At 44.7% G+C, this 25864-nt stretch overlaps 1 protein-coding gene across 1 annotated transcript in view; it reads left to right on the top strand.

Annotated features, from left to right (window-relative positions):
* Positions 1-646: 646 nt before the first annotated feature.
* LOC120441849 (dynein heavy chain 5, axonemal-like) overlaps positions 647-25864 on the top strand; it is a 60390-nt gene continuing 35172 nt past the window's right edge. The window contains 29 exon segments of the mRNA XM_039617297.1: positions 647-935; positions 1016-1189; positions 2609-2698; positions 2786-2941; positions 3196-3335; positions 4885-5036; positions 5142-5349; positions 6041-6128; positions 6252-6336; positions 6519-6706; positions 6941-7033; positions 7128-7231; positions 9090-9249; positions 9740-9889; positions 9967-10085; positions 10265-10401; positions 10476-10638; positions 11035-11146; positions 17656-17784; positions 18157-18356; positions 18461-18470; positions 18535-18669; positions 18750-18860; positions 18953-19108; positions 23897-24025; positions 24125-24340; positions 24929-25063; positions 25213-25270; positions 25370-25501. Of these exon segments, the coding sequence (XP_039473231.1) occupies positions 735-935; positions 1016-1189; positions 2609-2698; positions 2786-2941; positions 3196-3335; positions 4885-5036; positions 5142-5349; positions 6041-6128; positions 6252-6336; positions 6519-6706; positions 6941-7033; positions 7128-7231; positions 9090-9249; positions 9740-9889; positions 9967-10085; positions 10265-10401; positions 10476-10638; positions 11035-11146; positions 17656-17784; positions 18157-18356; positions 18461-18470; positions 18535-18669; positions 18750-18860; positions 18953-19108; positions 23897-24025; positions 24125-24340; positions 24929-25063; positions 25213-25270; positions 25370-25501 (3931 nt within the window). The 5' untranslated portion in view covers positions 647-734.

The following is a 25864-nucleotide window of genomic DNA, read 5'->3' as shown; positions in this document are numbered from 1 at the left end:
TTTGAACACAACAGCCTCCATCAGACGTCAGAACAGTCGTTTCCTTCCTGGTGTCCTAACACGAGCGCCGTTCTTATCAGCTATTTATCAGACTGTAGTCATGCAGTCACACATGTTATCCAGCATGTGCTTCACTGTAGTGTCTCTGTGCACCAGTATGCACGCTCACAAACATCTGGCAGGCACATCATCCACAGGTCACACACCCTTACACACTCACAGATGTGGACATTATAACACTCAGCAAAAAATCCTGGCACAACTTCACCTGCTTCCAAGGTGCATGGAGAAGATGAAAGAATTTAAAAAAACGGGAACTCCAGCAACACTTGAGAAACGAAGAACAGCTTTAATAATTGACCAACGCGTTTCGGCTTGTGGCCTTCATCAGGGTCACATTATAACACTCCTCATAGAGACATAGCTGAACCAAAGCTCACACATAGAGGAAACCAGTGTGCAGGTTTAACCATGAAGGTCATTGATGGATGTCACCAACTCAAAGCTGAACTGAACAGTCCTGAAAGTCAGAAGTTCCTCCGTTTGTGGACAGATGCTCTTACTGTGGAGCGATGAACAAGTCTTTGAAATACTTTCAGGGCTTTCTACCAGTCTGATCTTCCTGAAACGCTCCAAACCATTTGCTTTAAGAGAAGTCAGTGTGTTCAGTAACAACACAACAACAGTGTGTGTTTAGTTCAGACAGCGTGTGTTTCTGTCTAATTATGTCTTAGATGATGATCAGAAATAACTCAGTGGTTGCAGATGCTTCAGCTTACCTCGCTCTTCCAGCTGTTACGAGTTGTGGTTCAGTCCTGAGGAAGCTCTGTGTGTCTCAGTTTGACAGGGACTATGCAGACTTCCAGCTCCAGGTTCAGAGTGTGTTCCAGTGTCTTCGGTCTCTGCTGGACGTCTGGTTCAGCCGGTCTGTCTCTGTGAGTTCACACAATCAGAACTGAAACCGACTTCTTATCGTATCAAACACACAGAACTGAAACAATGTGTCTGGATTCAGACGCAGAGATTGCTGGAACTATTGGCCATGTTTGAGTCGGGTCCGCTGGCTCGCTTGGACCTGAGGCAGTACTACCTGCTGCTGCTGCAGCGCTACAGCCGAGATCTGGAGCTGCTGAGGAAGACCTACCAGAAACACAAGGACCGGCCGCCCATCGGACGCAACCTGCCGCCGGTACTTACACCTGCTCACCCCGTGCTCACAAACACCAGCAGGAAATTCACTAGTTTAAATCCGAGTGTCAAACTCCAGTCCTGGAGGGCTGGCGTCCTGAAACTTTTCATGTGTCCTTGCTGCAACACACCTGAATACATTAGCAGGTCATTAACAAGAGTCTGTAGAACCTGACTGCATGCTGAGATGGCAACTCCTAACCCTACTCAAGGGAATTAAAGTGTTTGTTCATTCACTCATGAGCTGCTGTAACATGAATCAAATGGCTGAATTACCTCCTCAACATGCTGTCAGGTTCTATACAGTCTTGCTAACAACCTACTAACTTTATTCAGGTGTGTTGCAGCAGGGACACAAGGAGAAGTTTCAGGATGCCGGCCCTCCAGGACTGGAGTTTGAGACCCTGGTTTAAATTATTTTGCCACTGTAGAAGGTCAGAAACTAGAGTAACATGAATGATCTGACTCTACAAGCATTGAAACAAAACAACTTCCTCTCATGTGTTACTGTTAGGAAAGTTGGTCCAGCACTTTGATTTACTTGTAAGGAAGCGAAAGCTTACACAGTGAAGGTCTCTGCGAGTGCTCGCCGGGGCAATAACGCAGGTTTCATTTATACACGTCTTCCAAGTTATCCTGGGAACAGATATGTGTGTGACGTTCTTACAGAGAAACAGTCGCTTACATGGTGAACTTGCACATGAGTCTAACTGTGCTCTGGATAACAACAAGACCTGAGAGGACAGAGACAGAGAGGGACACAGCTGACTGTAAAGACTGTTATATAGCTTTCATTTCAATCTGTTACAAAGAACATCATCCAGCCAGTCTTCTCCAGGGAACGTAGAGCTTTGACAAGGATTCTGCTGAGGGGGTTAGAGCATCTGGTACCTCGACTGTCTTTCTTTGGAGGTTTTTAAGCCCACTGAGAAGACTAAAACTCTTTAGTGAGATTGTGTTTGGTATGAGAACGCCTCAGGTGTGCCAAAGGAACTGGTGGGAAAAAGGACGTGTAGACTTTACATAAGCAGTCACCACTGTGACCCCAGCAGCAGTGAACGGAGGAAGGCAGCTAGCTTAGCTGGCATGGGCGTCGACAGGTTGGTGGTTAGCTCACAAAGTTCTTGTTGACATGAAAGTGAAGACTTTGTTCTACGTTACATAACATGGAGCGCACAATGCTGACATCACAGCACGACATCACTCATACATGATGACAGCTTCTTGTATCTGTGTGCAACTCTCCACTATCAACACAACAAGAAGGATGCTTCTATTGTGCTTCTATTGTGCTTCTATTGTGCTTCTATTGAGAAATACAGATGATTTATTTACTGATAGAGCTTTTATTATTGCTCGCTCTCTCTCTCGCTCTCGCTCTCTCTCTCTCTCTCTCTCTCTCTCTCTCTCTCTCTCTCAGGTGTCAGGCAGGGTCCTTTGGAGCCGGCAGCTCTTCAGGAAGGTTGAAGCTCCGATGTTGATCCTGAAGAAGAAGCTTGACTTCCTGAAGGTGCACACTCTGACTTTACCCCATCAGTCACATGATCTCTGTTATGAGCGCGTCCTCGGTGACGCCGCCTGTCTGTGTCTGTCTCAGGGATCAGAGATGACTAAAGTCATCCGGAGCTACAACCAGCTGGCTGTGGTGTTGCTGCAGTACGAGGTGCTGCACCTGCAGGGGTGGAGTCAGGCTGCAGAGAGCACGCCACGCTGCCTGAGCGCCGCCCTGCTGGTCCGACATGAAGACAGCAAGGTTTGTGACGACTGAATGAAAGCAGCTTTTAATGGTTGTGTGTGGGTTTAACTTTCTAATCATCTTTTTCAGATTTGACCAAATAGTTTTTACACATTTGAGTCATGTGACTGACAGTCCAGAGTCGACTGCTTTTGTTTCTGCAGACAGTGAACTAACACCACACACTCCACTTTCCTTTGGATCCTGGATCCTTAAATTTGCTGTTAGATTTTAGATTTTATTGAACATTTGAAAGAGCCTCTTTGTTTCAGGAGGTCTCGGTGAACCTGGACCCTGTGGTGCTGGAGGTGCTGCAGGAAGCTCGGTGGATGACCAAACTGGGCGTGAACGTGCCAAAGGTCATCCAGAAGATGACCTCCAGAGAATCAGAGCTCAGAGATTTGTACAGCCGGTGAGAGCAGCTGTTCACTCCAGATGTGTGGCGAGGCCAAAGCTTCCAGCTGTGAATGTCTTTTCTTTGGTTGTTGTTCTGATTTACTTTGTGTGTGTGTTCACTAGGGCTGCCACAAACGATTATTTTGATATTCGACTGGTCACCGATTATTTTTGCGATTAGTCGACATAATTGGACGAAAAACGTACCGCTTATTGCACCAGCATGTGTCTGCTTTATATAACTATCATTAGCTTACAGCTAATGATAGTTATATAAGCTTTATAGTGTTATAGACAGCTCATAGTGTTTAAGGTATGTGCTAACCAAAAATAAAGACAAGATGACAGTTTATTAAACTTTTAATGAAATTTGCAGATTGTTTCGGTGGAGTTTAATAAACTCGGCCGTCTGCTCCTTGCTGTCTAAAATATAACAGGACACCGGAGTAAAGTCTCGACCATCTCACACTTCTGATAATCAGTTTTCTGTGTGACGTTTATTCAGCTGTGTGAAAACTGTAACTTTAATCTCAGCCAAACCGATTTACTCAGGAACAAATAAAACACTGAAAAAAGCCAAACAGTAACATTTTTAAGTTATCTAAGTGACTTATATATCATATTAAACCTGAGTAGCGAAAGACCGCGGGGTGTTTGTGCCGGCGGTAGTTCACTGTTCTCGCCGGCTCCAGTGAGCCGGTCACCCGGCTAGCTATCGAGCTGGTGGGTAACAGACGTCCTCGAGAACATCGGAGCACTTTTGCAAATATGTGATGTCCTGATAAATCGAGCAGATATTTGAAGTTTACACAGCTACATTCTCGCCTGAAAATATCTGAAAACTTTATTTTGTGACCCAGAAAGAATAATAAAAGTAATATTAAAACTAAGTAGCTGCCGCCATTGTTGGAGACTGGAATTGGCTGAGCCACGCTATGAATTCTGGGATAGGTTGGGTCACGAAGAATACACCTGACCCATCCTTCAAATCTGGGGAAATTAAGGACACATTTGTCAACCGCATTTGGAGAAGTCTTCGAGTTTGGGCAGCTTTTGTTGCGTCGCTGTAACGTTATCGGCCTACAAATGCGGCCCCTGAATTTGGGCACTACCCGACAACAGCTACGATACTGGAGACTGCTTCTTCTTCTTCGGCGTTTAACGGCAGCTGGGATCCTTGTAGATAAAGTGCTGCCATCTTCTGTTTCAGTCCGTTACTACACTCTTAAATCCTACTAATTCCTGCGTCTTTCAGGATCTTACGAAGCTTCAAAAGACGCGTCGACTATTAAATTAGTTGTCAATGATTTTAATAGTCGACGTAATCGTGACTAGTCGACGAATCCTGGCAGCCCTAGTGTTCACTCTGTACTGGTTGTGTTTGACTGTATTCGGCAGCTGAGAAAGAAAAGCTCACAGAAACAAGGCGCTGCGGCCTCTTGATTAAATGACATCATGATTTATTTTCTCTGTGATGTTACTCTTCTCGTCTCAGACTCTTGTCTTCATCTCTTCTTCATTTTGGTAAACTTGTGTTTTCTTTGATGGTGCTGACTCTGGTCCAGGCTGCTGGAGATGCTCCAGGACTACAGCTCTGTGGTGGGCAGGGTCCCGCCTCTCCTCCTCCCCCTCATGCAGCCCTTCATTGGCCGTGTGGAGGCAGCTCTCTCCCCTGGGCTCACCTCACTGTCCTGGACTGCTCTCAGCACTGAGCGGTGTAAGGACGGACAGCTTCCCGTCTCAATGTTGTTGTGCTAATATACAAAGAAAGGACATCAGCTTTATAAGCATTCATCAGTGATTCCCTTCCACTCTGTGTCAGTCCTGCAGAATGTGTATGTGGCTCTCAAAGACCTGGACCTGGTGGCCAAAATGGCGACAGACCTGTTGGACTGTCGCATCGGCCGGCTGCTTCGGGCCATGTCGTCCTGCCGTCTGCTGGTCCTTCCTGAAGACTCGTCTGTGTCGGCGCAGGACCTCCTGCTACAGACAGGAAGCTTGGTCCAAGCTGCTGCTGTCACACTGAGCTGGTAACACTGACACGTGAAAGGCTGCAGCTGTGTCGAGCCGCTCACCCACTGCTGTAAATATCCAGCTGTTAGACTGTGACACAGAAAAATAAAGAACTTGGTGATGATAAAGTCAGAGGAAAGACTCCCACAAACAAATGAAAGCAACAAGCAGAAGTTCAGCTGTAGGAAAACCCATATTTACATATATTAATCATCAGGCTCAGCAGCAGATGTGAAATCACAAGTGAATGTGACAATATTCAGACACAAAACTGTGACTTCTGTGATGTTTGTGATGGTTTCTCTTTGCTGACATGAGGTTAGTGCATCACACAGATACCTGCCTATTACTGCTGAGTAGCCAATCCTGGAGCTCAGCCTTGATGGATGGTATGTTACCACAGCAACCTCACAGCAGTCGTATTGTTGGTCAGATAATGTCATTAAAAATGCTCCAACAGACTCCAACAGTACAGACGTGGTCCAGAGGTCCAGCTCAGGGACTCCAAAGAGGCCACGCCCCTTATAATGTCAACTTTAAACCTTAATGATCTTTAGACACCAAACAGTTTGTATCAGGCTGTAAACATGTTTATTTTAACATGAGTCTATGGGGGCTGAGTCAGTGCTGCCTCTGCTGGACGTTAGAGGAACTGCAGCTTTGGTCCTGCTGGTCTGTGTGTGTCCATCACACTGTGTCTGTGTGCAGGCAGAGTCAGCAGGTGGAGAGGTACGTGTACGAACTGATCGAGGAGCTGAAGAGGAAGATGAAGACTGTGGAGACTGTTAATCTCCAGGTCACACATACACACGCGCACGCACACACACACACACACACACACACACACACACACTCATTCATCTCTGCTCGTCGTCCTCAGGGGTCTTTTAAGTGTCTTCATCCAGACTCCAAACATCAGACTCGCTGTCTGTCGTGTCTCCCTTGTCGTTTCTACAACCTGATTGGTCAGCTCTGTTACCGCAGCACTGAAGCTCTGGTCAAAGGTCAGCCTCCCTTTCTACCACGTCTCCTTGTGTCCTGTTTCTTCCTTCCTACCATCGTACTCTTCTTCTTCTGTCCTCCTTCTTCCTTCTGTTCAGTCTGAACTTCCACAGAAACACATTTGCTCTGTTTTAACCAACAAATCCTCCTACAAGCCGTCTGAGCTTGGACTGTTTTCTCTCAGCCACCAGATCCTCCCTGGAGGCCCTGAGGAGCAGACTTCATGTCCCCAAACAACAGCCACACTTTTCCTCCTCCTTGGTGTCTTCCTCCAGTAGTGCCCAGTCAGCTCCTCCTCCACCTCTCCTCACAACCTCCATCCACCTTGCAATCCCCAACATGGTCCTCAGACCCAGTCTGGATGACATTCAGGTATTTGTGTCCACCTGTGAGCAGATTTGACCCTCAGTAACATTTTGGAAGTTCTCATGTGTCGGCAGGTCCACCGTCTGGTTTTACAGCAGGACGTCACACAGGACTGGCCTTGTACTTCATGTACAAGGCCAGTCCTTGTACATGAAGGACTGGCCTTGTACACTGCTGTCAGTCACTGTTGTCAGTCACTGCTGTCAGTTACCCAGCCTGTGTGTCCTTCTCATGTCTCAGTCTGTGGTGAATAAGCTGGTGGGCGTCGTGCTGTCTGTGACCAAAGACATCCCTCTGTGGACTTACTCTCACCTGCAGTACAAACAGCAGCAGGTACGCTCATCTGACTCATCCTGCTTTCAAATCACCTGATAGCAGGCAGCCAATCGCACTCCAGCTTCATCCCGCCCCTCTTTCTGTTTCACAGGTGGAGCAGGCGGCGGGTCTTAGTGGAGGAGAGGACGTGGCAGTGAAGCCAGTGGTGCTGCGAGCGCTGGACAGACAGCTGGCTGAACACAAAGACATCAGCAGGTCAGTAAAACAGCAGAGACACGACATGATGTTTCTCTGGCTGAGACGCTGTGGTCAGACCTGCAGCTGACGTCCTTCATGGCTTTGACTGAAACACACAGAGTGGGTCCTGTGGAGAAAAGTTCTGCAGTCCTTGCACAAAATCTCAAACTGACCTGCGACAAATTCAGATGGTGCACAGAGGCTCAGCGGTTAGTGCTGCTGCACCACTGTAGGAGGGTCCAGGGCTTGAACCCCTTATGGGCTCAAATTGTGGTCATAAATATTTTGTACTTGTAAATCAGAGTGCATATATTTGTGCATCTGTAGATAAGAATTTGTGTGCGTAAAAAAGATTTGTGTGTAAAAATATTTACACAAGTTACAAATTCTTGTTGTTCAGGTCTGATTACAGATACAAAGCAAAAAAATCTGTGTGAAACTCTGCACTCAAGTTTCAACTTACAAGTACGAATTTTGACCCGATTTTTCTCCCTTTCAGCTGATTGGTCAATGTCATGTCAATCACAAATGTAACTATCCAATCAGAGAACAGATGGGTTTGGCTGTTGGAGGGGCATTTTTTTGAGCTGCAGGTCCTTGAAGGATTAATGCTTTTTCACGTCTCTTATCGCCACACCATGGAGGAAAACATCTGTGTGTGTCCAAGTAAACTTTGTCTCACAGGTTGACGTGCTCACACAGGGACCTCCAGAGCGTTTTCAAAGGCGCGGTCGACCTCGGAGGGAAAGCAGTGTTGTGGAAATGACACACTCTTCACTAGTCGGGACAGTTACAAAGCTTTCCTCGTTATGAATGAATGTTTTTATTAAACATGTGAACATAATGCAACACAAACTCTCGTAGAGGAGATAAAGTCAGAGAGATACAAGTTGTGAAACGACAAGGATCAGGCGCATCTAGCACGCGTAGAGCGGCCGCTAAAAAACGATGTAGAAGCAGAGCTCAGCAGCCAGCGCAACAAATTCTGGATCCTTCGCTCTTAGTTAGCGGTGAGCGCAGCGCATGCCGCGTCCGATGTGAAACGGCCTTTATGCTGCATAGTGTGACTCATAGCAGTGGTCCAGGGTCAACCCTGATTTTGTGTTAAAGTAATACTAAAGTAATAATGGTGTTTCTGACCCCTGGTATGCCACAACTGTATCCTTGCAACAGCTACCAAAAGTTAAAGGACTTAGCTTGTATGAGCCTTATGGGATATTTATATAAAGATCTTCCACCTTTAAACTCTATTACCCTTCAAGGACCTGCAGCTCAGTAAAGCCTCCATCTGACAGCCAAATCCATCTGTTCTCTGATTGGATAGTTACATTTGTGATTGAGATGACACTGACCAATCAGCTGAAAGGGAGAAAAATCGGGTCAAAATTCGTACTTGTAAGTTGAAACTTGAGTTTCACACGGATTTTTTTGCTTTGTATCTGTAACCAGACCTGAACAGCAAGAATTTGTAACTTGTGTAAATATTTTTACACACAAATCTTTTTTACGCACACAAATCTTTTTTACGCACACACAAATTCTTATCTACAGATGCACAAATATACACATTCTGATTTACACGTACAAAATATTTATGACCACAATCTGAGCCCATAGAACCTGGACAGTGTTCTTTGTCTTTGACGTGTAGTCAGATAAATCCACCTGCTCTCAGAACGAACACAATCAGTTATTTGTTCAACAAAATTAAAAGCTGTGTGAGAAATTTGTATCAGGAGCAGAGAGCAGCTCAGAGAGCACATTTCCAAACTGGCTTCACTGTCCAGACTGATGCTGCTGCCTTTTCTGTGGATGAGGAGTCTGTGTGTGGGACCTGGGATCAGTTTCACACACTCATCACGTGATCACATGACAGTCAGCCCATCAGTGCATGTTCTGATGATGATGACGACGATGATGATGATGATGTTTGGAGTAGGTTGGTGATGCAGCTCAGCTCCATCGTGTCACACTTGAAAGCTCAGGCTGCCGAAACCCTGAATGACCTCGGCCACTTCTCCACCCTGTGGAACCAGGTGTGTGTGTGTGTGTGTGTGTGTGTGCGCTCAGAGAGGTGAGCCAGCATCTGATTGGCTGTGTGTTACGTCTGCACCTCCTCTTTTTGTTTAAATTCTTCTTTCAGCCCAATAATCGAAAAATGATCCAGTTTTTCTTTTAGATTCTGATTAATTTATTTGTTCATAAACGTACAGCTGCTAATGTCTGGCACTGCCAAAATAAATATATAAAAATGAAATTAGCCAATTGAATAAATATCTCTTTCATTAATTGCACTAAAATACTATAAAATCTATTTTATGCATCAATTATTTCATAAAATTACAATTTCAGTCTTTTCTTTATCTTTAATTTTGGCAGTTTCAGGCCTCCGTACTTTCTTCACATTCAGTCATGTTTTCTTTCTTCAGCTGTTTTTTCTCTCAGTCCTTCATGTAACGACCCACAGAGTAGAATTCATTCATGAGCCCCTCCCCTCACTCAATCCTCTCCTGCTCACTGTTGGAGGTTCGGGAGGCGGAGTTTCGCATCGACGCCACCATCGGGCCGGTGGAGGAATCCTTCGCCCTGCTCAACAGACACGAGCTGCTCTACGGTGACGGGAACAGCGAGTGCGTGGACGGCCTGATGTACGCCTGGAAAAACCTCACTGACCTGGTGAGTCAGAGGGAGGGGCGTCGTGTGACAGGTGCAGGGATGCAGGTGTGTGTTATGTGTGTGTGTTGTGGCTTCAGGTGGTGCAGACCCAGAACACTCTGGTGCAGATTCAGCCCAGCATGAAGACAGACCTGCTGTCTGCAGTGCAGAGCCTCCAGAGCCAGGCTCAGAGCTTCTGCACCGACTACAACCAAAGGTACGCACACCTCAGAGAGGCACCTGCTCCAGTTGGGCGGGGCCATCCAAATATCCACACTATCAGCACCAACACTGACATTAGTATCAATACTTTGTTTGTGTCCTCCAAGTTCAGTATGTAGCCCGCCCTGAACCTGGGCTACATACTGATAATATCATTGATTATGATAAATGCAGGGGCCCGGGGGTGGAGGGCGTGGCCCCGGCTGAAGCCAGCGAGCGACTGCAGAGTTTTCAGGCAGAGTTCGATCAGCTGTGGAGGAAGTACACCACCTGCTCAGGTGGAGAGGAGCTGTTTGGGCTGCCTGTGAACGGTACGACTGAGCGACTCGCCCGCCCACTTCCTGTTTGTCTGCCTCCTTCCTCACCGGCCGTCTCCTCCCCACAGAGTATCCTGAGCTGCAGAGGATCCGGAGGGAGCTCTCCCTGCTGTCCAAACTCTACAGTCTGTACAGCTCGGTCACCGACAGCGTCGCCGGCTACTACGACATCCTGTGGGCCGACCTCAACATCGAGAAGATCAGCGCGGAGCTGCAGGACTTCCAGAACAGGTGCAGCTCATTAAAGCTTCAGCAGGACGTTCATGCCTCCACCTCACATGTTCCCAAACAGACACGTTACTGTACTGATCAATGAAAGCATCCTGACCTCTGACCTCGCAGCACAGCAGCTCAGCTTCAGTGTACAAAGACAATAAAGACATTATTTGAACTCATGAAAGTTTGGATGTTAAATCTGTCATTAACGTTCTTAATGCCAAAGCTGAAACACATCAAACTGGATATGTGAGCGTTTCAGTTTAGTGTCTTCAGTGTCTCACAGTTTGAGAAGCAGCAGGATAGATGAAAAACATCTGAGATTAGAAACAAATGAATCTTGTTTATTGGCATTCATTGTTAAATATGTTGTTCACACACAGAGATGAAGTTTTGAAGTCTTTTTTTCAGGATCAGGAAGCTCCCAAAGGCCCTGAAGGAGTGGCAGGCCTTCAGAGATCTGAAGAAAACCATCGATGACTTCACAGAGACGTGTCCTCTGCTCTACATGATGGCCAACAAGGTGCCAGAAACATTTCACTGTGAAGCAAATATACCAGTAACGTCCATCTGCAGGCATTTACACAGCAGCACACAGGCGTGAGAGGAGCTGGGGTGGAGTCCAGTTTCAGGGCAGTGCGCTGATAAGAGGAGCAGCTGTGGGCAGGATGGATGTGTGAAAGGAAATCAGCTGTGCTGGGAGCTTGATTTCATCACCTGCCTGAACCTCTGATTTAAGCAACACAGCCATCATATTATGTTTGATTTGTTACTTATAGGGATGGGTATCGTTTAGGTTTTATCCGATACCGGTGCCAAACCGGTACTTTTGAAACGGTGCCGGTGCTTAAACGGTGCTCAAACCGGTGCTTAAAGAATGGAGAACACAAAATTGGTCCAAAAACCTCTCATGTTCAGCTGTTTTTTTTGTAAAAAGATAACAATGTTAGCCTTTTCTGCAGCTATAGGGCATATATGGTCTCACTCTTGGCTGGAAGCAGTGCTTAATCAATGGAAAAAACACAAACTTTGTCCAAAAACCTCTCATGTTTAACTGTTTTCCACTTTTTCTTTGGTCATTTTAGCCTTTTTGGCCAGGGTGAAGGGAGTATCTGCCATCAAACAAGAAGACAGCCGCATGTAGCTACGACGGTGTTTGCTAGTTCACCTTACATGCATTAATGTAATAACGTGGTTAGCGTACTCAACGTTAATTACACACGAACAACATGAAGCTACTCATTCAGAGGAGAACGGCTGCTGCTGCCATCATCATCCTCATCATTTCTGCTACACTGGCAGGGCTAGGGGCCAGGACTCTCCTCTTCAGGTGTTGAGTTAATTATTAGGTATGCCCTCACTGTCATTTGTTATGCTTTTATTTTGTAAGGATGCTTCCTGTTGTGCATGGAGTATGCGCAAGTTAATAAAAACAATGGCACCCTTTTGGTGTGAATGTTCCGGTGAAAGCCGATGCCCCACGTGTGATTATTCCTCCGTCTAGATAATAAGTATCTTCAATATTCATGCAGATTCCGCTGGAAGACCCGTCTCTGCTAACAGGTTATGGGCCCAGGAAAATATTGAAGCTACGCTAGGAGAAAGTTTACCACCAGAAAAGTCGCAAAGTACAGCGTGTTCGGTGAGGACTAGCATGCTAATTTAGCACCATGAGTAAGCGTGCTGGTGAACCCAGTAGCCGATGGGCAAGGTTGGTTTTTGACGGAGATGAAAAGAAGTATGAACTGTGGGAGACAAAATTTTTGGGACATCTTCGATTACAAGGTCTAAAAGAGACAATATTGAAAAGTGATGACGAAGATGAGGACGACGAAGATAAGAATGCCCAGGCCTATGCAGAGTTAATACAGTTCCTGGATGATAAGAGTTTGTCGCTCGTGATGAGAGAAGCTGCCGATGATGGACGCGAGGCACTGAAAATTTTAAGAGACTATTATGCAGGAAAAGGTAAACCAAGAATTATCAGCCTTTATACTGAACTGACTTCTCTGAAGAAGGCAAGCAGTGAGAGCGTCACAGAGTACATCATACGCGCAGAGACATTTATTACAGCCCTGAGAAATGCGGGAGAGACACTTAGTGATGGTCTGCTCGTAGCGATGGTGTTAAAAAGTTTACCAGAAGCTTTTAAACCTTTTTCTGTCCACATAACGCAAAGTGAATCAGAAATCAAGTTTGCGGAATTTAAAACAAAGCTCCGCAGTTATGAGGACACTGAGAAAATGCGGTTAGTGGAACAAGAGGATAACATCATGAAGGCGAGAGTGCAACCTAGCGCAAGACCCGCAGCAGTGGCTAGTGACCACAGGAGAGACATGTCAGACATAGTCTGTTTTAAGTGTGGCCAGCGGGGACACAAGGCCAGAGCATGCGGCTACAAACAGTGGTGCAGTCACTGTAGGAGCAACACCCATCGAGAGTCGACTTGCAGGAGACGACAACGGAATGATGAAGCGCGCACAGCCTCGGAGGAGGGCGGCAACGCAGAGCGCGACGACACCTATGTCTTCCGGATGAATGATGACTACGCAGAACCTCAACAGCGACAGGACATCAGGACCAAAGGCCTGATGGTGGATACTGGCGCAACATCACACATCCTGAATGATAAAACAGCGTTCAAGAAATTTAATGATGACTTCCAGCCGGGAACACACTGTGTGGAATTAGCTGATGGCACCAGGTGTAAAGGAGTGGCTGAAGGCAGAGGAGATGCAGAGGTGTGTTTGATTGACAGCAGAGGGAGACAGTGTAAAGCAACACTGAAAGACGCTCTGTACATTCCCTCATTTCCATAGAATATCTTCTCTGTGAGAGCGGCCACCGCGAATGGAGCTACTATCATCTTTAAGAAAGGAAGGAACGGCCTTCAACACAGAGACGGTACAAAGTTCTACATCCATGAGCACAACAGACTTTATTACCTTGAAACTGTAAGTGACTATGATGATAAGTGTAATAATTGTTTTGATGTGCAGACATGGCACGAAATTTTGGGACATTGCAATCATAGTGACATTCTGAAGTTACAAAATGTGGTTGAAGGTATGAAAATCAAGGGGAAAACAGACAACCAAAGTTTGAACTGTGAGGTGTGTATCCAGGGAAAATTTGTCCAGACTAGGAATAGAAACCCTGACAGAAGAGCCGAGAAACCTCTCGAGCTGGTACATACGGATCTAGCAGGGCCAATAGATCCAGAGTCACGAGATGGACACAGATATGCATTATTGTTTACCGATGACTTTTCCGGTGCAGTATTTGTATATTTTCTCAAAAACAAAAGTGAAACAATGCAAGCAACTGAAATCTTTTTGGCCGATACAGCCCCACACGGGAAGGTAAAGTGTATCAGGTCAGACAATGGCACAGAGTTCATGGCAAAGAGTTACCAGGCATTGTTAAACAAACATGGAATAAGACATGAAACTTCAGCCCCATATTCCCCTCACCAGAATGGTACAGCAGAACGTGGCTGGAGAACACTTTTTGATATGGGAAGGTGCATGCTTATTGAGAGTGCCGTACCAAAGGAATTATGGACGTATGCAGTTCGAACAGCGGCTATTGTGAGAAACAGGTGCTTTAATAACCGGACAGGACAGACACCTTACTTTTTGCTGACTGGGCGAAAGCCCAATCTATCCAGGATGCGAAAGTTTGGGTGTGAGTGTTATGCTTACAAGCAACACAAGGGTAAGCTGGATTCTAGGTGTACAAAAGGGATTTTTGTAGGCTACGACAAAAACAGTCCAGCATACAAGGTTTATTTCCCAGACAGCGCTAAAGTGCAAAAGTTTAGGCTGGTTAAGTTTGTAACCAAACACAATGAGGAAAAGCAAACACAAACTGATACGACATCTGAGGATGAGGACATACAGGTGAGAGAGAGACCAAACATGAACAGGGAAAGCCCCAGTACCAGTTCACAGGAACCAGGGACTGACAACCAACCAGAAGTGAACAGTCAGACGCCACTTAGTGATGAGACTGAAAAGTCCAGAAGGTATCCTTCTAGAACAAGAAAGAAACCAGATTATCTAAATGAATATGAGTCAGGAGAAGGCATTGATGATCAAGTGCTGACTAACATAGACTACTGTTACAGACTGATAGGTGACTCACCCGTGACATTCAGTGAAGCTGTAAAGTCACCCAACTCTAAAGAGTGGAAAGCAGCTATGGATGAGGAAATACAATCCTTAAAAGAGAACAATACCTTTACCCTAACAAGCTTACCTGAGGGAAAGGAAGCAGTGGGGGGTAGATGAGTATATGTGAAGAAAAACAGTGGTGATGGATCAGAAAAATATAAAGCACGGTACGTAGCTAAAGGTTACAGCCAGTGTTTTGGGATAGACTATGATGAAACTTTTTCTCCGACTGCTAACCTGACAAGCATAAGAGTATTGATGCAGTGTGCGATACAAGAGAACCTGATTTTGCATCAGATGGATGTAAAAACCGCATACTTACATGCACCAATAGACTTTGAAGTTTATGTTGAGCAGCCGGAAGGCTATGAAGTAAAAGGAAAAACAGATGAGAAACTGGTCTACAAGCTGAAAAAGTCACTTTATGGACTCAAACAGTAGGGCCGAAACTGGAACAAGACATTACATGACTATTTGTTAGAGAACTGTTTCATGCAGAGTCCTGTAGATCATTGTGTTTACACAAGGAAAACAAGAAAAGACAAAGTGATCATGATCATATGGGTTGATGATATTATTATTGCAGCCAGTGATGAAAGTGTTTTGAAAACTGTGAAAGAAATGCTAACTGCAAGGTTTAAAATGAAAGATATGGGGAAACTCAAACATTTTCTTGGTATTGATTTTGAGCAAACCAAAGACTGTGTAAAAATGTCACAAGAGAGATATGTAGAAAACGTACTGGAAAGATTTCAAATGCAAGACTGTAAACCAAGGTCAACTCCTTGTGAACAAAAGTTGAACTACAATGATGATGCTGAGAAAATGAACAATGTCAGGATGTACAGAGAGGCAGTAGGTAGCCTTATTTACTTGACCTCTTGCACACGACCAGATTTATGTTTTGTTGTAAGTAAGCTGTCACAGCACTTCAAAGAACCAACTGTGGAACATTGGACTACTGTTAAACATGTTCTAAGGTATTTGAAACAATCAAAGGACAAGACATTGTGTTACAGGAAAAGTGACAAAGACTTGAGAGTACAAGGTCACAGTGACTCAGACTGGGCTGCAGATGTGACCGACAGGAGAAGTACTACAGGTTACTGCATAAGCCTGAATGAAGAAGGTACTTTGGTGTCATGGCGAACGAAGAAGCAGCCAACTGTTGCCTTGTCAACTTGTGAAGCAGAGTACATAGCTTTGGCAGCAACAACACAAGAATGTTTGTACTTGACACAACTGTTGCAAAGCATGTATGAGCATCAAAAGGGACCACCAAAGATTTTTGAGGACAATCAAGGGACTATTGCATTGGCAAAGAATCCTGTTAACAGACAGAGGTGTAAGCATATCGATATCAAGCATCATTTTGTAAGATCAACAGTTAATGCTGGAAATTTGATGTTGGAATATTGTTCGACAGGTCTGATGGTGGCTGATGTTATGACAAACCCAGCAACAAAGGGGAAGTTGTTGAAGTTTGAGAAATATATGTTTGGAGTGTAAACAGATAGTAAAGAAAAACTGTTTCTGTTGGAATGTATGTAAAACTGACAACGTGAGTGCAAGTGGGGGTGTTGAGTTAATTATTAGGTATGCCCTCACTGTCATTTGTTATGCTTTTATTTTGTAAGGATGCTTCCTGTTGTGCACGGAGTATGCGCAAGTTAATAAAAACAATGGCACCCTTTGGTGTGAATGTTCCGGTGAAAGCCGATGCCCCACGTGTGATTATTCCTCCGTCTAGATAATAAGTATCTTCAATATTCATGCAGATTCCGCTGGAAGGCCCGTCTCTGCTAACATCAGGTTTTTGGGGGGATGTTGCTAACTCCGGGTCCGATAACAGGCACCACACCCGCAGTAGATGTGCACGGTGTGAGGTCTCGCAGCAAGCTATCAAACACGGCGCATTTCTCGGCTTTAAAAAAAAAAACGCTATGCGTCGCCAGGTGTTTCATCGGATTCGAGGTGTTACCTCCTTTGACAGTATCACAGTATCAGCTTAAAGCACTTGTTGCAGGCTGCTGAGTTTGCATCTTTTGCTGTGAAGTACAGCCAGACTTCTGACCACTTCGCCTTGGGCATTTTTAATCTGTAGCTCTGCTCTAAAAGAACGTACGTACCTGGCCCCGCCTACTATCTTCGGAAACGTAAAATGATTGGCTAGAATTGGCTCAGGAAAAAAAAAAGCACCGAAATAAAGCACCGAAATGTGCGCTGCTTTTCGGTCTGGTTACTACCGTTTATGTCAGAACCGGTGCCATGATGGCCCCGGACACCGGTACCCATCCCTAGTTACTTATGCACTAAATTCACTCACATTACAATTATTTGATGTTGATGCAGCCGACTGCAGAGCAGCTACACAGAAATGTTAGAACGTGTCGTGGAATTACACAGAAGTTTGTAGAGTAATAAATTACTTTTTAAAGGAAGGAAAAACAGGAAACTAAGAAACTGCACAAACGTTTGTGGAACAGCTTCATTGGTGGACCGATGGATTTTGGCTGTGGCCTTCAGCGGGGGTGTGATGTCATGTCCTGCAGGTACCACAGTGGAAAGACAACAGACGCCGTGACATCGGCCACGGGGAGCAGTGAGGCTGCATGTGCACATAAGGCTAGTTAGAGAGACGGAGGACAGACAGGTGACACAGGTGTAGACAGGCAGGAGATCACGAGAAAAGGAAGCAAAAGTATAAAAGACTATCAAAATAAAACAGGAAGTGACAGAGACACCTAACACAAAGACTGAGATTTCACAATAAGATACAGGGTACACAATAAATGTGAAATATTTACATGTATGTTGAAAGTATATAATAATAATGTGTAATAAATGTGTGGCTCAGGCGATGCTGCACAGACACTGGACTCGTCTCAGCGATGTGACCGGTCACAGCTTCCAGGTGGACTCTGACAGTTTCTGCCTGAGAAACATTATAGAGGCTCCGCTGCTGAAACACAGAGAGGGCAACGAGGTCTGAGCCTGAAAACACTACACATCTAAACTGACCAGCCTAAACACACACACACACACACACACACACACACAAACACAAATCTGAAATGTGTCTGACGAATGTGCAAAGTTAGAAATTAACTTGGAAATGCAGCATGTGAGAAAGTCCCCGTAAACCATTCTTACCTGAATTCATACAACCCTAAAATACTGGGTCAGTCCTAAAACTCCAGATTAAGATTACAGGTGAAAAATATTTCTGAAACTTTCATCTGAACTGATTTTTTTAAGAAAATGTATCAAATGCAAAGAAGAAAGTAAAACTGTTGTAATCCTGAAAGTTTATTAAAGCTGCTTTAATGTGAGAACGTGTTTTATCCGTGTGAACCAGGACGTTTGCATCAGCGCGGTGAAGGAGCGCGACATCAAGGCCAAGCTGAAGGACGTGGTGGCCGAGTGGAGCAGCCACACACTCAGCTTCGCCACCTTCAGGAGCAGAGGAGAACTGCTGCTGAAAGGAGCCGAGACCGCAGAGAAAATCTCCATGATGGAGGACAGCCTGATGGTGCTGACGTCCCTGGTGAGCAACAGGTGAGGAGACGAGGGCAGAGGAGGTGAGGAGACGAGGGTGGAAGGAAAGCAAAGACGTCTCAGAGTCAGAAAGCAAGAAAAACATGAGAGGCAGGAAAGAAAAGAAGGAATGCTGTTTGTGCATGCAGGGTTACACCTGTGGCTCTTTGCTCCGCAGGTACAACGCCTCCGCATAAAGCCCTCCATCCAGCTGTGGGTTCAGAAACTCTCCAACACCTCAGAGATCATCGAGAAGTGGCTGTCGGTTCAAAACCTCTGGATCTACCTTGAAGCGGTGTTTGTGGGTGGAGACATCGCCAAGCAGCTGCCTCAGGTAGGAGCAAACACTCAGACTTTTATTTGATATTTTTTCTTTCATATTTAAGACTGAAGTCGGAGTTTTAAACCTCGCAGGAAGCCAAACGTTTCCAGAACATCGACAAATCGTGGCAGAGGATCATGCAGCGAGCGCACGAGATTCCCAACGTGGTGCAGTGCTGCGTGGGAGAGGAGACGCTCAGCCAGGTGTGGCCCGAGTGCTCCTGAGCAACACTCTGCCATGAGGGTAAAATATGAGTGCTTGATTCACAGCAGCTCCATCTGTCCTCCTCCTGCAGCTGCTCCCTCACCTGCTGGAGCAGTTGGAGCTCTGTCAGAAGTCTCTTTCCGGTTACCTGGAGAAGAAACGCTTGGTGTTCCCTCGGTTTTTTTTCGTGTCCGACCCCGCCCTGCTGGAGATTCTGGGCCAAGCCTCTGACTCACACACTATACAGGTGACACGTTATACAGGTGACACGTTATACAGGTGACACATTATGCAGGTGACACACTTTACAGGTGACACGCTATACAGGTGACACATTATACAGGTGACACACTATACAGGTGACACATTATACAGGTGACACACTATACAGGTGACACGTTATACAGGTGACACACTGTACAGGTGACACATTATGCAGGTGATACACTTTACAGGTGACACGTTATATAGGTGACACATTATACAGGTGACACACTTTACAGGTGACACGTTATACAGGTGACACACTTTCAGGTGACACAATATGCACATGACTCACTTTACAGGTGACACATTATACAGGTGACACATACAGGTGATACACTTTACAGGTGACACATTATACAGGTGATACACTTTACAGGTGACAGATTTACAGGTGACACTTTTTACAGGTGACACATTACACAGGTGACACAATATACAGGTGACACACTTTACAGGTGACACGTTATACAGGTGACACGTTATACAGGTGACGCATTATACAGGTGACACACTTTACAGGTGACACATACAGGTGACACACTTTACAGGTGACACGTTATACAGGTGACACACTTTACAGGTGACACGTTATACAGGTGACACGTTATACACGTGACACACTTTTCAGGTGACACACTATACAGGTGACACATTATACAGGTGACACAATATGCACATGACTCACTTTACAGGTGACACATTATACAGGTGACACATACAGGTGATACACTTTACAGGTGACACATTATACAGGTGATACACTTTACAGGTGACAGATTTACAGGTGACACATTATACAGGTGACACGTTATACAGGTGACACATTATACAGGTGACACGTTATACAGGTGACACGTTATACAGGTGACGCATTATACAGGTGACACACTTTACAGGTGACACATTATACAGGTGACACACTTTACAGGTGACACGTTATACAGGTGACACATTATACAGGTGACACGCTACACATGTGACACGTTATACAGGTGACACGCTATACAGGTGACACGTTATACACGTGACACACTTTTCAGGTGACACACTATACAGGTGACACATTATACCTGTGACACATACAGGTGATACACTTTACAGGTGACACATTATACAGGTGATACACTTTACAGGTGACAGATTTACAGGTGACACATTATACAGGTGACACGCTATACAGGTGACACATTATACAGGTGACACGCTATACAGGTGACACGCTATACAGGTGACACGTTATACAGGTGACACGTTATACAGGTGACAGATTTACAGGTGACAGATTTACAGGTGACACATAATACAGGTGACACAATATGCACGTGACTCACTTTACAGGTGACACATCATACAGGTGAAACATTATACAGGTGACACATTATACAGGTGACAGATTTACAGGTGACACATTATACAGGTGACACGCTATACAGGTGATACGTTATACAGGTGACACGTTATACAGGTGGCATGTTATACAGATGACACACTTTACAGGTGACACATTATACAGGTGACACGTTATACAGGTGACACGCTATACAGGTGACACGTTATACAGGTGACACATTATACAGGTGACAGATTTACAGGTGACACACTTTACAGGTGACACATTATACAGGTGACACACTATACAGGTGACACATTATACAGGTGACACGTTATACAGGTGACACATTATACAGGTGACAGATTTACAGGTGACACATTATACAGGTGACACGCTATACAGGTGATACGTTATACAGGTGACACGTTATACAGGTGGCATGTTATACAGATGACACACTTTACAGGTGACACATTATACAGGTGACACGTTATACAGGTGACACGCTATACAGGTGACACGTTATACAGGTGACACATTATACAGGTGACAGATTTACAGGTGACACACTTTACAGGTGACACATTATACAGGTGACACACTATACAGGTGACACATTATACCTGTGACACATACAGGTGATACACTTTACAGGTGACACATTATACAGGTGATACACTTTACAGGTGACAGATTTACAGGTGACACATTATACAGGTGACACGCTATACAGGTGACACGCTATACAGGTGACACGTTATACAGGTGACACATTATACAGGTGACACGTTATACAGGTGACACATTATACAGGTGACAGATTTACAGGTGACAGATTTACAGGTGACACATAATACAGGTGACACAATATGCACGTGACTCACTTTACAGGTGACACATCATACAGGTGAAACATTATACAGGTGACACGTTATACAGGTGACACATTATACAGGTGACAGATTTACAGGTGACAGATTTACAGGTGACACATTATACAGGTGACACAATATGCACGTGACTCACTTTACAGGTGACACATCATACAGGTGAAACATTATACAGGTGACACGTTATACAGGTGACACATTATACAGGTGACAGATTTACAGGTGACAGATTTACAGGTGACACATAATACAGGTGACACAATATGCACGTGACTCACTTTACAGGTGACACATCATACAGGTGAAACATTATACAGGTGACACGCTATACAGGTGACACGCTATACAGGTGACACGTTATACAGGTGACACATTATACAGGTGGCATGTTATACAGATGACACACTTTACAGGTGACACATTATACAGGTGACACACTTTACAGGTGACACATTATACAGGTGACACGCTATACAGGTGACACGTTATACAGGTGACGCATTATACAGGTGACACACTTTACAGGTGACACGTTATACAGGTGACACGTTATACACGTGACACACTTTTCAGGTGACACACTATACAGGTGACACATTATACAGGTGACACAATATGCACATGACTCACTTTACAGGTGACACATTATACAGGTGACACATACAGGTGATACACTTTACAGGTGACACATTATACAGGTGATACACTTTACAGGTGACAGATTTACAGGTGACACATTATACAGGTGACACGTTATACAGGTGACACATTATACAGGTGACACATTATACAGGTGACACGTTATACAGGTGACGCATTATACAGGTGACACACTTTACAGGTGACACATTATACAGGTGACACACTTTACAGGTGACACGTTATACAGGTGACACATTATACAGGTGACACGTTATACAGGTGACACGCTATACAGGTGACACGTTATACACGTGACACACTTTTCAGGTGACACACTATACAGGTGACACATTATACCTGTGACACATACAGGTGATACACTTTACAGGTGACACGTTATACAGGTGACACACTTTACAGGTGACAGATTTACAGGTGACACATTATACAGGTGACACGCTATACAGGTGACACATTATACAGGTGACACGCTATACAGGTGACACGCTATACAGGTGACACGTTATACAGGTGACACATTATACAGGTGACACGTTATACAGGTGACAGATTTACAGGTGACAGATTTACAGGTGACACATAATACAGGTGACACAATATGCACGTGACTCACTTTACAGGTGACACATCATACAGGTGAAACATTATACAGGTGACACGTTATACAGGTGACACATTATACAGGTGACAGATTTACAGGTGACACATTATACAGGTGACACGCTATACAGGTGATACGTTATACAGGTGACACGTTATACAGGTGGCTTGTTATACAGATGACACACTTTACAGGTGACACATTATACAGGTGACACGTTATACAGGTGACACGCTATACAGGTGACACGTTATACAGGTGACACATTATACAGGTGACAGATTTACAGGTGACACACTTTACAGGTGACACATTATACAGGTGACACACTATACAGGTGACACATTATACCTGTGACACATACAGGTGATACACTTTACAGGTGACACATTATACAGGTGATACACTTTACAGGTGACACGCTATACAGGTGACACGTTATACAGGTGACACATTATACAGGTGACACGTTATACAGGTGACACATTATACAGGTGACAGATTTACAGGTGACAGATTTACAGGTGACACATAATACAGGTGACACAATATGCACGTGACTCACTTTACAGGTGACACATCATACAGGTGAAACATTATACAGGTGACACGTTATACAGGTGACACATTATACAGGTGACAGATTTACAGGTGACAGATTTACAGGTGACACATTATACAGGTGACACAATATGCACGTGACTCACTTTACAGGTGACACATCATACAGGTGAAACATTATACAGGTGACACGTTATACAGGTGACACATTATACAGGTGACAGATTTACAGGTGACAGATTTACAGGTGACACATAATACAGGTGACACAATATGCACGTGACTCACTTTACAGGTGACACATCATACAGGTGAAACATTATACAGGTGACACGCTATACAGGTGACACGCTATACAGGTGACACGTTATACAGGTGACACATTATACAGGTGGCATGTTATACAGATGACACACTTTACAGGTGACACATTATACAGGTGACACACTTTACAGGTGACACATTATACAGGTGACACGCTATACAGGTGACACGTTATACAGGTGACACATTATACAGGTGACACGTTATACAGGTGACACGTTATACAGGTGACACGTTATACAGGTGACAGATTTACAGGTGACACAGCAGCTCACAGGTTTCAGATCTGATGGGTTTGTATTTGCTGTCTGATGCTTCAGGTTCGCTCCTGCTGCTGAGTTTCTGCTTTCCTCTGATCATGACATTGAATCTGCTTCCTCGCTCTGTGTCTGTCAGGCTCATCTGCTCAGTCTGTTCGATAACGTTAACAGAGTTGTTTTCAATGAGAAAATCTACGACCAGATGATCAGTTTCCAGTCCCAAAAAGGAGAAACTGTGGAGCTGGGCCAGCCAGTGCTGGCACAGGTAATCTCACCTCCACATGGAGACCAGTAATTCAGTTCCCCGTTACTTTTCCCTTAAACTGAATCATTTTATCAATCAGCATCTCACCTCCACTTGCAGGGGAATGTGGAGGTGTGGTTAGGAGAGCTGCTAGCTGGGGTGAGGGAAACCCTTCATGCTATCATCCGTCAGGCTTACCAGGCCATCAGTGACTCCGCCTTTAAGCTACTGGAGTTCCAGTCGGCGTTCCCGGCTCAGATTGGCCTGCTGGGAATCCAAATGATCTGGACGAGAAACGCAGAAGAAACAGTCGTCCTCAGCAAGTCAGACAAGAAGGTGCTTTCATGTCTCAATTTGAGCTATTCTGTCTTTCCTATCTTGGTTTTTGGAGCCAAACGTGACCATATATATGTGAGAGGCTGGAGATCTAAAGTTATCCAGTAATGCTGCATTCACTTTGACTGTGTCTGCTACGTCGTAATATACAGTAATGTCCAACACAAACCACAGAATCACCCGCACTGAAACTATTGTTGGACAGTCAATTAACATCACAGCAGCCATATTACTGCTCAGATAATTGCTCTGAATATGCTTCCTGCAGACTCTCAGTTAAAATGCTCAACTTTACAGCAGAAAGAAACAGTCAGTAATTATGGCTTGAATTTATGCAGAATTAATAGATTGGCTCTTTTAGTAACAAGTCGGTGCAGTTTCTTTGTGTTCATCGTGTTCTCTCTTTTCAGGTAAGTGCGTTTTGTTTTCATTGTGTTTCATTGTGCTGATGCTGTAACCACCGCACATCCTGTCCTTCTTGGTGTTAGATGATGGATTTTCTCATTTCTCCGTTGTCCTTCTTTTTAAAGTGTTACTCATGCATTTAATCATATTGTTATTTATAATTTCTCTGGTCTTTCTCACCAGGTCCATTATGATTTCGGTCTGAGGAACATTTTGTCGGTTTTGAGGACATTGGGAGCTGTGAAGCGATCTAACCCATCAGAACCAGAGAAGACCATGGTGATGAGGGTCCTGAGGGACATGAACCTCTCCAAACTGGTGTGTGTGTTAGTAATATATGCAGAAATTAGACTTTATGTTTAAAGTTTTCATTTCATCATTATCAGACGTGTTAGAGTTGCCCACTAGGGGGAGCCCTCGTCATCGTCACAGTCAGCCATCCTGATTGCTTCTGTGACTTTCTGCAGGTGGACGAGGACGAGCCTCTGTTTATGAGTCTGATCAATGACCTGTTTCCTGGCATCGGTACGTTTCTTTCACATAACACTGAAACACACTAGCAGAGGCTTCATGAGGACACGACGGCTCTCATACTGTGTGCTTTTCTTTCATCCTCCTCTGCAGTTCTGGATAAAGCCGGTTATCCAGACTTGGAGTCGGCCATCTTCAGTCAGGCTCAGCAGGCCGGTCTGATCCCTCACCCGCCCTGGATCCTCAAACTGGTCCAGCTCTATGAGACGCAGAGAGTCCGACATGGTGATGATCCCGACAGACAGACACAATTATCTGGACACAGTGACACATTAATTAGTCTTTCTCGTCTCACCACTCAGCTTCATTTACAGTTCCAATGTAAATTAGTGGAAAGAAGCCTCAACATTAGTTTCTATGATCATTAAACACATAAACTGCATGTTTAGACTCATCAGTCTAATGTGATTAAAAAGTGCTGCAAAGGTTTGCTAACTTCCTCCTCAAAATGAGGTTTAAACAGTTTCCAGTGCAGGTTATTATTCTACATGTACACAGAGTTTCACAACATTATGGCTTCACTAACACTGTTAAACACAACACCAACACAATCTGTCTTTGGCTGCTGTCACAACAACATCACCCACA

The sequence above is a fragment of the Oreochromis aureus genome, linkage group 9, assembly GCF_013358895.1.
Source record: "Oreochromis aureus strain Israel breed Guangdong linkage group 9, ZZ_aureus, whole genome shotgun sequence".
NCBI lineage: Eukaryota > Metazoa > Chordata > Actinopteri > Cichliformes > Cichlidae > Oreochromis > Oreochromis aureus.
The sequence above is the reverse complement of the archived record's forward strand: the minus strand, read 5'-3'. Positions and strand labels throughout refer to the sequence as shown.